Source organism: Sus scrofa, chromosome 3 (assembly GCF_054392235.1).
Source record: "Sus scrofa isolate SSC_HxYL_T2T_F1_AM1 chromosome 3, Sscrofa_HxYL_maternal_Yorkshire_Landrace_v2.0, whole genome shotgun sequence".
Lineage (NCBI taxonomy): Eukaryota > Metazoa > Chordata > Mammalia > Artiodactyla > Suidae > Sus > Sus scrofa.
This window is the reverse complement of record NC_139385.1, coordinates 11,126,250-11,141,932: the sequence shown is the minus strand read 5'-3', so window position 1 is coordinate 11,141,932 and position 15,683 is coordinate 11,126,250. Positions and strand designations below refer to the sequence as shown.

The 15,683-nt window shown below is 59.2% G+C and overlaps 1 protein-coding gene across 2 annotated transcripts in view; it reads right to left on the bottom strand.

Moving 5' to 3' along the window:
- The window catches only part of ELN (elastin), a 31,485-nt gene that overhangs the window by 10,784 nt on the left and 5,018 nt on the right, over positions 1 to 15,683 (bottom strand). The window contains 19 exon segments of one of the 2 annotated variants that reach the window (NM_001315724.2): positions 3 to 113; positions 714 to 767; positions 1,703 to 1,912; positions 2,477 to 2,527; positions 2,612 to 2,707; positions 4,406 to 4,462; positions 4,693 to 4,752; positions 5,162 to 5,203; positions 5,744 to 5,815; positions 6,302 to 6,331; positions 6,609 to 6,680; positions 7,648 to 7,695; positions 8,382 to 8,444; positions 8,528 to 8,578; positions 8,815 to 8,910; positions 9,398 to 9,433; positions 12,680 to 12,712; positions 13,186 to 13,215; positions 14,558 to 14,608. In NM_001315724.2, the coding sequence (NP_001302653.1) occupies positions 3 to 113; positions 714 to 767; positions 1,703 to 1,912; positions 2,477 to 2,527; positions 2,612 to 2,707; positions 4,406 to 4,462; positions 4,693 to 4,752; positions 5,162 to 5,203; positions 5,744 to 5,815; positions 6,302 to 6,331; positions 6,609 to 6,680; positions 7,648 to 7,695; positions 8,382 to 8,444; positions 8,528 to 8,578; positions 8,815 to 8,910; positions 9,398 to 9,433; positions 12,680 to 12,712; positions 13,186 to 13,215; positions 14,558 to 14,608 (1,263 nt within the window). 2 annotated transcript variants of the gene reach the window in all.

Genomic DNA, 15,683 nt, shown 5'->3' with positions numbered 1-15,683 from the left:
ACGGGAAAGGGCAGCTCCAGGAACACCTCCGACTCCGACACCAAAGCCAGGAAAGCCCCCGGCACCCACTCCGAAAGTGGGAATGCCGCCAACTCCCACACCACCTCTGGCCCCTGCAGAGGGGAGGGAATTGAGTGGAAAAGGATCTCAGTGAGAAAGGCCCGGGAGGGCTCTGGGGGACTCTGGACTGGGAGAGAGGATGCGAGCCCCCCCACCCCCAACCAAGTCTGGTCCACGAGGGACAGGAAGCCATGGGATGCTGGGCCCTCACCAGCTTCCTCTTTCCTGACACTCCTAGCGCGCCCCAGCCTCGCTCTTCTCTGAGCACTTGGGGAAGGGTCTCTGTGTTGGTTACGAGAGCCTGTGGGCAGGACCCCTAGCCCCAGCCAGGCCGAGGCTCCTCTGAGAGCGTCCTGGACAGGGCAGGGAGGGTCAAGGACACTGCCCCCACTGGGAACGCCCTATGGGACTCTCCTATCACCCAGTCCCTTGGCCTCATGGTGGGAGACAACGAGGGGAGATGTCATCCTGGGACCTGGCAGGGCCAAGTCCCAGCTCTGCCAGTGACTTGCTATGTGACCCTGGGCCAGTCACTCCACTTCTCTGGGCTGTACAATAGGGAGCAGAAGACGAGAGTCCTTTGGCTCTGGCAGGTAAAGGCCAGAGCGGGGGTGGGCTGGGGAGGTGGGCAGAGCTAGCTGCATGGCACTCACCGTACTTGGCTGCCTTGGCTGCTGCTTTAGCAGCTGCAGCTGGAGACACGGCCCCTGGAGAAGCCAAGGAAACACAAATGAAAAAGACTTTCCTCTGTGCAGCCATCGACGTTTCAGGCCATCTTCCTTCTATCTACTGAGCCAACACGGACTTGTCTACCCATTCACCCACTCACCCGCCACCTGCCCGTCTGTCTGTCCGTCTGCCTAGCCGCCTATTCACACATCTGCTGGCCTTCCCATATGTCTGCCCTTCTGTCCATCCTTGGACCTTGATCTACTCACTCAACCACTTAGCTCTCTGTCCAGCCATCTGCCTATCTGTCCATTCCTCTAAATACCTAACCAACCATCCATTTTTTATTTGCCTTCTACCGACCCATCTACTCATCTGCTCATCCACCCGTGTGCTTAGTCTTCCATCCATCCATCGTTCTAACCACTTATCTTTGTCCCCCACCTGCCTCTCCATCTGTCTTTTCAGCTACCCATTTATCACCCCATCTACTAGTTTACCCATCTATCTACCCATCCATGTATCTGTCCATTCATCCACCCACCACCCACTCTCTCATCCATCAGTTTGCCTACTAACCACATGGCCATCCACCTGCCTCCCCAGTTGTCCATCTGCTCACCCATCCATCCTCTCAACCACCCATCCATCCATCCATCCATCCATCTACCCCCATCTATTCACCATCTACTGATCACATATTCAGCTAAGGGCTGGGAACACAGAGATGAAAACTGCATGGTTCCTGTCCCCAGGAGCACACTGACAGCCAGAAGGTGAACTAGAGATGACACTGGCAGTAGTTAATTAGAGATGTTTATAGCCCAGGGATGAGAAGGTGGCCAAGGGTATGGGAAGAATATTGAGGGGTGAGGTGTTAGGGAGAATCCAAAAGTCTTGGCAAAAGTTTCAACATCTCTCTCTTACACACACACTCACACACACACACACAGAGCCAAGCTTACAGGTTTACCTGGGACCCCAACACCTGGCACTCCAACACCTGGGACCCCAACGCCTGGCACGCCAACACCTGGGACCCCAACACCTGGCACGCCAACACCTGGGACCCCAACGCCTGGCACGCCAACACCTGGGACTCCAACACCAGGCACGCCTACACCGGGGACTCCAACTCCTGGGCCGAAGCCTGGCGCACCAGGCACTAAGCCTCCGGCAGCTCCTGTGGAAGGAAAGGATTGTTCTGGCCTGGACCCTCGTGGGAGCCTCAGAGAGCCTCCAGGGACATGGCTCTGGGAGCTACAGGAGCGGCAGGTTCTGGGTGCAGAAGCCCAGGTAGACTGGCACTACCCCTGCATGGATCCAACACCTCTGGGAGAAACGGAGGGAATGGAGGGAACCCTGGAGGAGCTGTAAGGGTCTGGATGTGTGGATGGGAGGGCACGACTGATGGCCCAAGCAGAGCCACAGCGCTCCGCCGGGCTCCCAGGCACTTGGTACAGCAGCTGCGTGTGGCCCTGCAGGTGAAGTGGGAGGAGTCAGATGCTCCACAGGGTCCCCACCCTCTGCTGGGTCAGTCAGCACGGAGCACTGGCCACAAGCTCCCAGGCAGAGCGGCCAGAATGGGCAGAGGCGAGGAGGTACAACAGTGCACGTCTGAGAGGGATGCCGCTCCAGGTGGACAAAGGCGAAGTCTGTCCAGCCTCACAGGACTGGGGTCTCCAAAGCCCATGCAGAAGCCAGGGCTGGCGGGAGCCCTGGCACTGCCATCCCTGGGGACACTCACCGTATTTGGCCGCCTTTGCAGCAGCAGCCGCTGCAGCTGGAGCTCCGGCCCCTGGAGAGACAATCACAGAGGGTGAGGCCCTTTCCCCATGGCCTTCTCGAGGACGCCCGGTTCCCCTGCTGGAATGGACACTACCTGCAATGCCTCCGATGCCAGGAATCGCGCCGGCCCCGCCAGGAACGCCGACACCTCCGACGCCGACGCCAGGGAGAACGCCGGCTCCCGGGGCACCTGCTCAGAGGGGGACAGTGAGGGGTGGCTCTCCTGAAGCCAGGCAGGAAGGCTACTTGGATGCTGGTGTTTTCACCAGCATAGTCTCCTCTGGGAAGAGGCCCAGGCATTCCGCTGGGCCTGCTTGGAAAGGCCCCCACCCCACTCTTCCTTGACTCGCCCCCAAAGTGTCCATTTCAACACCCTCATTAAGGGACTTGTATGTTTTCAGACAAATCCCATTCTAATCACGGCCACATACTGAGAAACCACAAGTGGCCGCTCCCCGGGCCAGAGGGGCCCCTGCAGGAATGTTCAAGGCTTCCTTTCCCTGTGTTCCGGACACTTGGCCAAGTTTGTAATCCAAGCGCTTGGCCGCCTGGCTCTGGCAGCCCCTCACCGCCCCACTCTCCTGCTCCCACATTCCAGCCACCCCCCCCCTCCCCAGCCTTGGGGGCCTGGAGGGAGGGCCTAGGGGCCTCTGCAGGGCAGGCCTCCAGCTCAGTGCTTCCCTCCACATTCACGTCCCCTTGGGCCTGTGGGCAGGCATCTTCTGTCGCATCATGGCCACAGGAAGGGCTCCCCTAGGACTGGGGATGAAGGCGAAGATCTCAGCTCCCAAGATCTGACTGTGAACTTGGGGATCACCTGGGGCAGGGGAAGGCCATGCCACATCCACTAGCCAAGGGATCGTGGGCTTGAGGAGCTAGTGAAACATTTTTTAGTACCTACTAAGTTGATGCTAAGCTATTAAATTGTTTAAATGCTCATATATGTATCACCTAAAATGATCATTCTAACCTCTGTTGTACCCATTTACTCTGCCCGCTCCTTCCTATTTTAACCATGTGGCAAACTCCATCTATATTTTTAAGGCCTGAATCAAATATCATTTTGCCTGAGAAGCCTTCCTGATGCTTCCCTCTTGACTCCCACAACAGTGCCCACTTTCTCCATCACAACTCATCCTTGAAAAGGATGGATGGATAGATGGAGGGACCCGAAGGAAGGAGGGATGGGTGAATGGATGGATGGAGGGAGGGAGGGAGGGATGGATGGAGGGAGGGATGGAGGGAGGGAGTGATGGAGGGATGGAGGGAGGGATGGAGGAAGGAAGGGATGGAGGAAGGGAGGGAGGGATGGAGGGAGAGAGGGATGGAGGGAGGGATGGAGGAAGGAAGGGATGGAGGAAGGGAGGGAGGGAGAGAGGGAGGGATGTATGGAGGGAGGGAGGAAGGGAGGGAGGGAGGGAGGGAGAGAGGGATGGAGGGAGGGAGGGATGGAGGGAGGGATGGAGGGAGAGAGGCATGGAGGGAGGGAGAGAGGGATGGAGGGAGGGAGGGATGGAGGGAGGGAGGGATGGAGGGAGGGATGGAGGGAGAGAGGCATGGAGGGAGGGAGAGAGGGATGGAGGGAGGGAGGGATGGAGGGAGGGAGGGATGGAGGGAGGGAGGGATGGAGGGAGAGAGGGATGGACGGAGGGAGGGAGAAATGAATGGAGAAATGATGGAGGGATGGAGGAAGGAGGGGGTGGATGGAGAGATGGATGGAAGGAAGAATGAATGGATGAATGGAGGGAGGGAGGGAGGAATGGGTGGTGCTGAAAGCGTTGGATAAATGGGGGTGGATGGAGAGGGGCCACCTTGGTCAGTATCTGTGAGGCTCAGGGATGGAGACCTTGGGGGGCTGGCAGTTAGTAGGCAGGGGCTGGGTACTCACCATATTTAGCTGCTGCTTTAGCTGCTGCTGCTGCTGCTGCGGCTTGTGTACCAACCCCTGGGGGAGAGAAAGGGCAGAGACCCTGCATCTCCAGAGCCCACCTGTTTCAGCCCCAAGAAAACCCACTGGTTCACATCTAGGTGTGGATATGTGGCTGCAGAGCAAGCAGAGGCTGATAGGGCTGTCCTGCCGGGGATCCTTCTCCAGGCTCAGACTGGGTCTGGATGCAGGGTAGGCCGGCTTTGCTTTCTGGAGCCTGGGTGGCAGTGGGGAGAGGCTTTCCTTACCCGTCCCCGTTGGGTACCCAGCCTTGCCCGCGGCGCCAGCCACTCCTCCAGGCCCAAAGCCTGCGAAATGAGAGGCTCAGTGGGCATCCATGAGGATCTCACCGCGGTTGCCCCCTCCCTGCCCTTCAAGGGCCAGGCCACCCAGAGTCTCCACCTGTCACCCCCAGCCACAGTTAAACGCAAATGTGTCTGGGATGGTTGTTCCCCTTTTATAGACAAACACACTGCGGCCCGGGGAAGAAACTGGTTCTCCCAAGGCCTTGTGGTACATGTGCGGCCGGGACTGAGAACCAGGCTGAGTTGAACTTGAGTCCGAATTCCATGTCCCTTTCTCAGGGGACTCCATTCTGTGACTCTACCCGCCCCCAGCTGGTGCTCTCCTAGTCCGGAGTGGGGGCCGCAGCTTCCTGGCCAGAACCAGGAAGGTTCTGGAAAGAGCCGGAAGCCGGCCAGTTTAAGAGGGCCTTACCGTAGGGCAGTTTCCCAGTGCTGTAGGGCAGTCCGTAGCCACCTGAGGAGAGGGGGGTAGACTCGGGGGCTACTCCATGCCTCGCTGGGCTCCCACTACCTGGGCAGCCAGACCTCTTCCCACAGGTACTGAGGCCCCGTCCCCGCCCCCACCCCCACCAGGGTCACGAGCAGCTCACAGAGGCTCTCGGGAGAGCAGAGGCCTTGGTGTAGGAGGGAGAAGGCACCCATCCTTCTTCAGGCCCTGCCGAACTCTCCTCCCCATCAGGAAACAGCACATCGTGTGAGCTGCGGTGGGAGCGGGTGGACGGCAGGGGGTCTTTCTGATAAATGGCGTTTCTTATCATCAACTACATCCTTTCCTGTCAGGACTCCGGGTCTCTGTGCGTGTGCACGTGTGTACATGCGTGTGAGCAGGAGTGAGATCAACACCGGCACGATGGCTTCCCCACGCTTTCCTTGGCTGGCAACCAGAAGTGGGCTTTCGTACAGGTTTCCTGGCCACCCCCAGCCACTCCAGGACATAGGTGACCAAATGTGTCTCCTCTCAAGCTGGCTCTCTCGAATCCTCCTTCTGCCTTACCTGGCAGCTTGGGTGCCTTGATGGGGTACCCTAGGGGGACTCCAGGCTGCTGACCTCCAAAGGGTCCAACTCCTGTGGGAACAGAAGAGCAAAATCAGGTCCCAGCCACAGGGGCCAGCAGCCCCTGCAGAGCCCTCAGCCTCATGCTCCACTTTCTGCTGACGGCAGTCGGAATCAGGAAACCATCCTGCCTAGAGGGCCTTCCTGCCTCTCTGTCATCAGTCAGCTGAGCAACTCCCCCTCGCTTCCTCCCTACCCCCGCCCCACCTCCACCCCCCAGGTGACGGGCCACTTCCTCCAGGAAGCTGCAGAAAGATTTCCCTCCTGGGCTTGGGCAACATTTGGGGCCTGTAGCCCTTGTGGCACTTGGCACAGATTACTCGGTTTTCTGGGCTCACTGGGGCCACCAGAGGGTCAGGGCAGGGGAAGCAGGCCTGTGATTGATGCCACTTTGTGCTAAGCCCAGACCAAGGTCTGGGCAGTGGACCCCCTGCCTCACTGGCCACTCTGCCGACCTGCCCACCCACCTTGGAATGGGGGCACCCAGGCTTGCCTTACCTGGGATTCCAGCAAAAGCTCCACCTCCACCTGCAATGACAAGAAGCATCACTGTAGCCCTTGCCACCATGGGCACAGGGCACCGAGGCACTAAGGCAGTGCTGAGGGGCCGGCTGGCCCACACCATGGCCAGGTCCCCCCAGGCCCCCCAGCTCATGCTGCCCTCACACACACTCGGGCTGAAGCGTAAGAGGTGTCCAACCAGAGGGCTCTGAGCCCAGGGTTCCCTCAACTCAACCCAGGACAGAGGGGACTGAGGGTGAATGGAGATTCCCACCATGGGCCCCCACCCCAGCCGGCCACATACCTGGGGCCTTGGCCTTGACTCCTGTTCCAGTGGGAACGCCAGGGAGCACCCCTACACCTGGGAACCGAGCTCCTAAGGGCGCAAAGAGGTGGCAGTGAGGGCAAGAAGGCCAGTCTGGAAGGTCCAGCCTGGCACCGCACCCCCTCAGCTACACAGCTAGCCTCCTACGCTGTCAGCGACTGGCATGGCTCACAGGAGGAGGGAGAGGGCCTCTTTGGTGGTGACTTTTCTTCCCCAGTTGCCCCAAGGTCAGATGACCCGAATTTAATCCTATATCCTAGCCTGCATGCTTGCCTTGGTCTCTCGACTGGAGTTAATTTCCCTCCGCCTGCCCGCCCCACCAGCAGAAGCAGAAGAAGTCTGCCTGAAGTGGAAAGAGCCTGCAGGTCGGAGAGGCGCGTGCCCTTCAGGGGTTCTTGCTGGGTGTGATTCACAGCCCAGCACAAAGCAGTCACCTGTCCTGGCCGGGAGGGCTCCATCTGCCAGGGTCTAGTGCTGCCACCTTTCCTGTCTCCCCTGGGGCTGGGACACCACAGTGGGGAGGGGCCGAGGGGGGACGCTCTGCCAACAAATCCCGCAGAGCAGCCTGGACCGGGCTTTTGGGGGAATTCAGGAGGTCACATGCTGGGTGGGGTGGCCGGGCCCTGGCAGGGAACGAGGGTGAGAGGGCAGCTCTGAGGGTCTCCTGCAGGGCGGATGCACTGGGCGGGCCCCCTGGTGACTCACGGCTTTTGGGAAACAGCTGGCCCCAGTGGGGACTTATTTGTCCTTGGGGGGCCCACCCCAGGCTGTGACGATGGTCTGGGTCTGAGCCTGGGCTCAGGGCTTGGGGGGCCGGGGGAGCTCACTGACCCTCACAGGGGAAAGATGAATAGGAGTTTTAAGTCTGTAGCCTGAGCTTGGACACTTAGAGAAACAGTGCCAGTCAGGACCCAGGGTCTCCGGGGGCCTCAGCTTGGGGGGCTGTGAGGGGCCATGCCGGAAGCTGCCAGGGGCTGCCCTCCTTGCCCTAGAGCCCCCTTCCCCTCCTTGTTCTCACCTGTGCCCGGGAGCACTCCACCAGGGTAGACACCTGGGAGCCCCACACCTGTGGCCAAAAGAAGGCATGTGAACAGTAGCCTGGCCTCCGGGAGCCCCTCGTGGCCCATCCCTCCATGGCAGCTCCAGGGCTCCCAAACCAGCCACCCTGGTTCCCCGGTGGGAACAGCCAGAGACAGTGTGCAGTGGCTGCAGCCCTCCTCCCACGAGTTCCGGAAGTCTTCTGCCAACCCCTCTGTGCGTGGATTTGTCTCGTCTCCTAGAGCCTGTTTACATGGTCGGCACAGCCCACCCCTGGACTAACAGCTTCCAGATGTTCCCGCCCTGCTGTGTGGACTTAGGCAGCCTTTTGTTTAACCTGAAGTCACTTCTTCAAGGGCCTGGCGCAGAGGAACCAGCCCCAGATGGGGAGTGTGCACACCTCAGGCTCCCCCAGCTGCGCCATGACGGGCCGCGTGGGCCCTTCTGTCCTGCCTCCCCATTCTGAGCCTCAGCATCGCCACCTGTCACCTGAATGCCCACCCCAGAGTCTGTCCCTGAGGTCTGCTCCAAGGTCGTGGGAGAAGGGCCTGGAAGACAGGCCGGGGCCCCCTCGGCCCTATTTCGGACACGGCCCCTCACTTGGGGCCTGGCTACCTTCCCTGCCCCAGGCCCTGTCCTTCCTGCTCAGGGGGTCTTGGAGGCTCTGGCCCCTCCCTGACCTCTGCCCATCAGTCCCAGGGACCCCACACTGACCTGGTACTTTCCCTGGCTTCGCGCCAGCTCCAACTCCTGCTCCGAGTTGAGGTACCACTGCACCTGGTAGGGAAGGGGCTGCATCAGAGCGGGCTCCGCCCACACCCGCAGCCTTCTCCGGGGCCACGTGGGTCTAGCCTCCGTACCTGTAGACACTCCTAAGCCGCCGACACCACCGACGCCGCCAAGCCCGGCACCTACAGAGCCAGGCGTGGAAGAGGAGGAGGTCACACCAGAAACAGCGAAAGGCAGCGGGGCCTGCGCTGAGGCCTGGCCCTGCCACCACCTCATTTTGAGACTAAGGCCCAGCTTGATGCCTCCCCAAACCCCAGCAGATTGGAGCTGAGGCTGCCCCCCAGGAAAAGCCCTTGGCAAAGTGGAGAGCCCCCAGAAGCCACAGAGCTCTTGGCTTGTCCCAAAGGGTAACACTCACCAGCCTTGGCAGCAGCTTTATAGGCTGCGGCCGCGTCAGCCACGCCGCCGGGCACCAGAGCCCCTGGGAAGGCGCCTGCAGGAAAGGCCCCGAGCCCTGCAGGGAGGAGGGTGGGCTGAGGTCCTGCCCCCCACCCTCACCCCACCCCTGGCCCCACTGCCCCCAAGAGGTCCATCTGAGGCTCTCCTGCTCTCTGTAGGACTGCCCTGCCCAGCTGTGACCACTGCTCACAGCACTGGGTTCTCTGTCCCAGACTGCTCCACTTAGCCTGACAAACTGTGGGATCTTCTGGAGTCCAGATTCTATACCCGCCTCCTCCAGAAAGCCTTCCTGAAGCGCAATGGGGTGGGCGACTCCTATGGGTGCTGGGGCCGCTTCCCTCCTGCTCTCACAAATTACCTATGTCATCATATCCGTGACTCCCCTGTGCTCTGGGCAGCTGCTGAGGCGGGCGGTCTCAGCATTACCCCCAGCACCAGTGCCCGGGACAGGCCTGGTCTCACCCCAGCACCCCAACTGCCCTCCATTCTGGGCAGATGCCCCAGCCCCCAGAGGGGCATCTTGCCTGGGTGTCAACACTAACCTGCCCCAAGGCCAGCGCCTGCGAGCCCTCCGACACCTGCAGGGAGAAGAAGACACAGCCAGGTGAGGGGAGGCAGGTGTGGGGCATCGTCCCTGGGCCTGGGGCGGGGAAGGGTCTCCTGGAATGGGGGCGGGAACCTGGCAAGGCTGTGGTTGGTGTGGGGCAGCCCAGGCCTCTAAGCTGGACTCAAGCCTTTGGTCCTGGGCGGGGGTGGGGCGGTGGGGGGGGGTCAATCCCGACAAAATAGCAGCCGCTGTTTAGCCACCAACTGCTATGTGCCATGTGGACATGACTGCATTGACCTGTCTGCCCCCAACATGCCCCAATCAGACTCAGTTCCCTCAGAAGACCCGCCAGCTAACGGGAACCCAGCAGGGCTTTCGGTGAAGGCTGGAGCTGAGCAGAATCTGCCAGCCAGACTTCACCCAGGCCAGCCCTGCCCTGCTTCCACGACAGTCCCCACCCTAAGACTCTCTTTGGCTTCCTTGCAGGGTCTCCTGGCTCAGGCCATGTCCGCTTCCCTGTGTCTGGAGCCCCTTTTGTCTTCCACCATCTGCCTGTCCATCCAGCTAGCCCGCCCTGCAGTCTAGGAGCCTCTTTGCTTACAGACAGATGCTAAAATGTTTATAAAAAGCCAAATGGGTCCCCCTGGCTCTCTCCTTCCCACATCTGGGCCCGAGCTCTCCTCTTCCCCCTCCAGGAGACATTCCACGGCTTTGGCCAGGACCCACGGGCAGTCAGGTTGGAGTTCACAACCATGCCGGGTTGGTCTCTGAAAATGTGAGCGTCTCTCCCACAAGAGCCAGTCCTGGCCACTGGGGTCCCGCGCGCGCAGGGGTGGCCTCTCTGGGGACTGACTGCAACCTGCGGGAGTGCTGAGCCCTGGAGGGTCGGCCTGGCTTTCACTGGGTGTGGTTCCCCCACTCCCGTTTCCTACCTCCGGGAACTGGCCAGTCTGAAACTCGGCCAGCCCCCCAGCAAGACAGGTCTCTAACTCTGGGCAGGTGTGGTGCCATCAGGCTGGGCCTGGCACGTTCCCGGGTTCACCTCCCAGCATTACAGGCCCTGTCAGGGGTTTCTCTCAAGCCAGCCTGTTTCCTGACTTCCAACAGGGGCAGGGGACCTGTTCGGGCCTTTCCTGACCAGAAGGGCTGGAAGGAGAAGATGGGGACCAAACAGGAGGTGAGAAGGGCCTGGGTGGGCGGGCGGGGCAGGCAGCCCCTCTGCAGTCATCTGCCCCTTTCCCACGCCCCCCTCTGCCCCGCCCCTGCTCGCCCTCCTTCCAGTGGACTCACCTGGCCCAAATGCCCCACGGAGTCCAGCCCCCGGGAAGGAGGAGAGAGCGCTGAGGGGCCTGGCCAACCCAACGGGCTCTCTCAGAGAGCTCTGGGTTCAAATCCTGCTGCCTCTTTGGCCCACTTACAAAATGGCCAGTGTGTTCCCGACCTCCCTGGGACCAGAGGGCTTGTGAACAGAGAGCACGTAGGCTCTGCAACCTTCCTAGCTGACCCCAGTGGGTGTCCCCCAGCTCCTTCCTGTCCTCGTGGACTGGCCTCCAGCCGGTGCTGGGGGTGTGGGCAAGGGCCGGCTCCCAGCTGCCTGGTCCCCCACTGAGAGCCCGGGCCGGGCCAGCCCGCCCCAAGGCCCCTGGGAGCAGCTGCCAGGCCACCCACCCTCTACTGGCCAAAGGATTAGTTGTTCCCAAGCATGACACACACTGCCTGTGCCCAGTTCCATCCCACAGGCCAGGCCCCGGACGTCCCTCCTGCCGGATGTGGGGAGCTGCCCTGAGCAGGGCGCCACTGAGGCCCTGCCTGCCTTTGTAGCCCAGAGTCCTAAGGCTGGAAGATGACCTCAGGGAGGTCCGAGTCCAGCCCTTTCTCATCAGGAGATGTCCTGACTTTCCCCTCGGGCCACTCCTTCACTTGGGGCTGGAAGTTCCTTCGGAAGTCTAAAACTACATCTTTGATGAATAAAAGCTTCGCTGTAGCAATTGCAGCCGTATGCAGTTGTCTTGGTTTTCCCTTCGGTGTTTCATCACAACTTACCGTGTGTGCCCTGCGGCCAATGGGATCAGCCCACCCCTGCTCTAGCTTTGCAGTCAAGACCGCCACCATCTGGGATTCCCCAACAAGCACGACCCTAATTCCATACCTTTGAGTGTCTGGCCTGCCCTGAATTCTCTCCACCATCAAAGACCCTGTTGAGATCACTGGCCCCTCCGAGAGAACCGTTGTGGTAGGATGATCAGTGAGTCCTGAGGCTCCCAGCCTCGCAGACCCCTCCAGACCTCAGCAAACCCCTTGCCCAGGCCTCCTGCCCTCCTGCGTCTCTCCCTCCTGGCCCCAGCCCTGGAGTTTCACAACCCAGATGGGCTTGCAGGGAAGGGAATCTGGGTCTTGTAGATTCATCTGCACTTGAATCATCGAACATCAGGATTTCGTAAGAGCTGTTGGACAGGGAAACCGTCCTGGAGTCTCGGGCGTGAGAGCCAGGGAGACACGGAGCAGGGTGGGGGGTGCCAAGGCTGCATGTGGAGCATCTCAGGCTGAGGGGGCCATAAATCCGGACAGAGACGCCATCGTCTCCACCTGCTCCTCGTCCACCAGGGCTTCCTGGATGAACCCGCCCTCTCTCTTTCCTGGGGTTGTTTTCTGACACTGATGGTGGACCCCAGTAGCAGATATGGGCCTTCTGGGCAAGGCGGGGACAGGGGCTTGGGATCAGGAAGGAAGCTCCTCTGGGACCCGGGTCAGGGTGCAGCCTAGGGTTAGGCTCAGGGCCTGGTCTGGGCTCACAGTTCAGCCTGGGGTCAGGATAAGCGCTCGGATTGTCATCCAAGTCAAGGATATCTAAAGTCAAGATCCTAGATCTTGACCTGGAGTAAGAGAGGCCTTGGTTTGGGGTCAGGGACTATTTGGGCAGAGACTGGGGCCCACCGTCTACGTCTGAGCCCCAGAGGAACCTTCACAGGTGTGGTGGCCACTGGAAATCAAGGTAGGAAAGGTCCATTCCAACCTTTGACCCCAGCCCCAGGGCTTTCTGAGACCCCCTGCAGAGGGAGTCTCCGGGCAGCTGGGCACATAGGCGCACGCAGGGCAGGGGCAGGACACCCCGACATGGGAGGACACCAAGCTGCCTCTGGCCTCCTGACCCAGGAAGTCTGGTCATAAAAGGTTTGACTAGGGGTGAGGGGCTGTTGTTGCCTGTCCCCCCTTCTGGTCCGCAGGCTGGGTTCAAGGCTCTGTGGGCCCTTCCCTCCCATGCCCCCTCAGCGCTTACCTGGCTTGGGTGGCTTGCCTCCAGGGCCCAGTGCTGCAGAGGGAAGAGATGGTGATAAATGGGGAGTCCCAGCCCACCCCCCCAGGGCATTGCGGGGTCTCAGTCCTCAGGGCCTAAAAGGGCTGTCAGGAATGATCCCTCCCTTTGCACAGGGAGCGGCCAGGAGCCCAGACGCCTGGGTGGGGAGCCCATCTCCGGCCCTGATTTTGGGTTACCCTCTCTCAGACTGTGCCTCAGCCTCTGGGAAAACAGGAGGGTCATTCCCACTCAGCTGGCTTTGCAGGGATACTACTGAGGATCAAAAGACATGTGAAAGAAGGCGGGAGCCACCAGGGAAAGAGCCCGGGGGAGGGGCTTAGGGGGCCTGGAGGTTCCAGTTCTTAGTCTGGACGCTCCATCTGTGAAACGAGGGCGCCTTCTGAGGTTCTGAGGTCCGAGGACCCGTGTGGACGAGAGTGAGACCCAGACCCCATCAGTGAGGAACCAAATTTGGTGTCTGAACTCACCTCCTCCTCCCAGGCCTCCGAGACCAGCCCCTGTGTCGGGAGAGAGAGAGAATGAGAGACCCATCAGTGCCCCAGCCAGAAAGCCATCCACGGACCCACGGTCAACTCCATGACTGCCTAGCTACAGGACCTCGGGCAGGCCTTAGCCTCGGAGAGCCTCGCTTCCTTCTCTGTCTCATCAGGCAAACAGCCCTGCGGCCGTGTGTGCTGGGCAGTCTGCTGGTAGCTGCACTCACTTCCACGTCAGTTGTGAATACGCAAACAGTGACAATATTATTGTTGATTTTTCAATGTACTTTAAAACATTCTGCTTTTTTCCTAAATTAAAAGAAAATATGCCCCTTCCCCCGCCACGGAATTAATCTTCTGCCCATTTTCTTTTTTGGGGGGGTCCCATCCCAATCTTCATCTGCACCTAGTCCTTGCTTTTATTATTGTCTTTACTTGAAAATCACCTCACCGTATCACCCGACAGATAGCACATTCATGCTTTTTAGCAGCTGCATAACCTAGGTTTACTTAATCACACCCTCCAGTCAGGTGGCTTTCTTTCTTTTTTCTTTTCTTTCTTTTTTTTTTTTTTTTTTTTGGCCATGTCCAAGGAAGTTCCTGAGCCAGGGATCAAACCCACACCACAGTGTAACCAGAGCCACGGCAGTGATAATGCCAGATCCTTAACCTTCTGAGCCACAGGGAAGTCCCGAAGTGGGTTTCTTATTTTGAATTTTTGCAAGTAACATTCCTATGAACCTTGGAACAGATGGTTCCTTTTCTCTTTTCTCCGAAAATTATTTCCTTTGCACGGATTTCCAAGAGTGGGGTTAACGGTTCGAAGATTGTTAGATAGTGGGGATTGGCCAGGCGACCACTTTCCTACAGCCTCACAAGCATTGTGTTCCATCTTTCAGAAAATTTCTGCTCTTAATAGTTACAGAACAGTGTCGTGTACATGGCTTTTTATTATTTATTTATCTGTTTGTTTGTTTATTTGTCTTTTTAGGGGCACACTCATAGCATATGGAGGTTCCCAGGCTAGGAGTTAAATTGGAGCTGTAGCTGCTGGCCTCTGCCACAGCCACAGCAATGGGAGATCTGAGCCGTGTCTGAGACCTACACCACAGCTGATGGATCCTTAACCCATTGAACAAGGGCAGGGATCGAACCCGAGTCCTGATGGATACCAGTTGGATTCGTTACCACTGAGACTTGACAGGAACTCCTAAACTGTTTTTTAAAACAGGGGTGACTGGTGGCATGCCTCTGTGGCAGGCATGCCTACATTCTTCCCTTCTGCTGGGTGAAAATGTGCATGGCTTGCCCATGCGATCACCGGCTGTCGTCCCCGGGTGTGTGGAAATTCCATGTACATTACCTGGGAAAAAGACGCCTCCGGGAACTCCCCCAGGAACAGCCCCTGGGACCCCTGGAAGGAAGTAGGTAGAGTCCTCCATTAGCCAGAATGAATAAAAGTCTGCTAACACTAAAGACAACGATGGTGATGATGATACTGCCTGTTTATAGGGCAATTTGTGTCCAACGAGCAAATTATGTTTACAGAGCATTTTCTCATTCATGCTGCTCGACATGGCCCGGTGCGTTCAGAAGGGGCAGGGGTTACTTTCTTTATTCTAACCGATGTGAAATCCAGCTCAGAGAGGTTAAGGCGTGTGCCGAGGGTCACACAGCTGGAAAGAGTTGGAGCCTGGATTCAAAGCCAGGCTATTCCTCTAGGCCTACCAGTTTGCACTGAGTTACCTGGAGAGGGCCTGCTGTGGGGCTGGGTCCGAGCGCCCTTTGCTGGCCAGCCAAGTCTCTTGAGCCCTGAGCGGTATGGGCAGGGGCCAGAGTTGTGGGAGGGCAGGCTGGGCTGTGACGGCAAGTGGTAAGGAAAGGCGGCTGCTGCCAGCAAAAGCGCAGCCATTCCCACACTGATAGGACGGTGTGAGGTCAGCGTCCTCAGTCACTGGGCAGCCGTGGCTGGGTGGGGTTCTGGCTGTCTGACACTGCGCTGAGGAGGCGCCGGGGCCCAGAGGGGGACACCATGAATGAGAAAAGTGAATAGTTTCCTAAGGAAAAGCTAGTTCACTGGCCAGGCCAGGGGCCGTCTGCCCAGCCAAGATCACGAGTTCAGTCCCCGTGGACCAGTGAAGCTCTCACTGGGGAACACTGTGATGTGGGGCCCCAGACTCAGCCTGTGTGTAGTCATGGCAACAGACAATCCTGATGCAGACCAGGCTGTGACTCCACCACCACAGAGGAGCCCCAGCCTTAACAAGCCGCCTTGCCCGTGTCCCAGCCCGAGCCCCTGCACTACCCTGCTGAACGGGGCACGGATGAGGTTGGGGAACAGTGTTGGGCAGCCCTGCAGTGTGCCCAGCACACATCTGGACTCTGTGACCGAGCCATGTTGCACAGCTGGGCCTGCTGGCCCCAGGGCGCTGTCAGCCTCAGCCGAGGCCCAGCAGGCTAGGGGATGCCAAGCTGTCACCCTGTGCCAA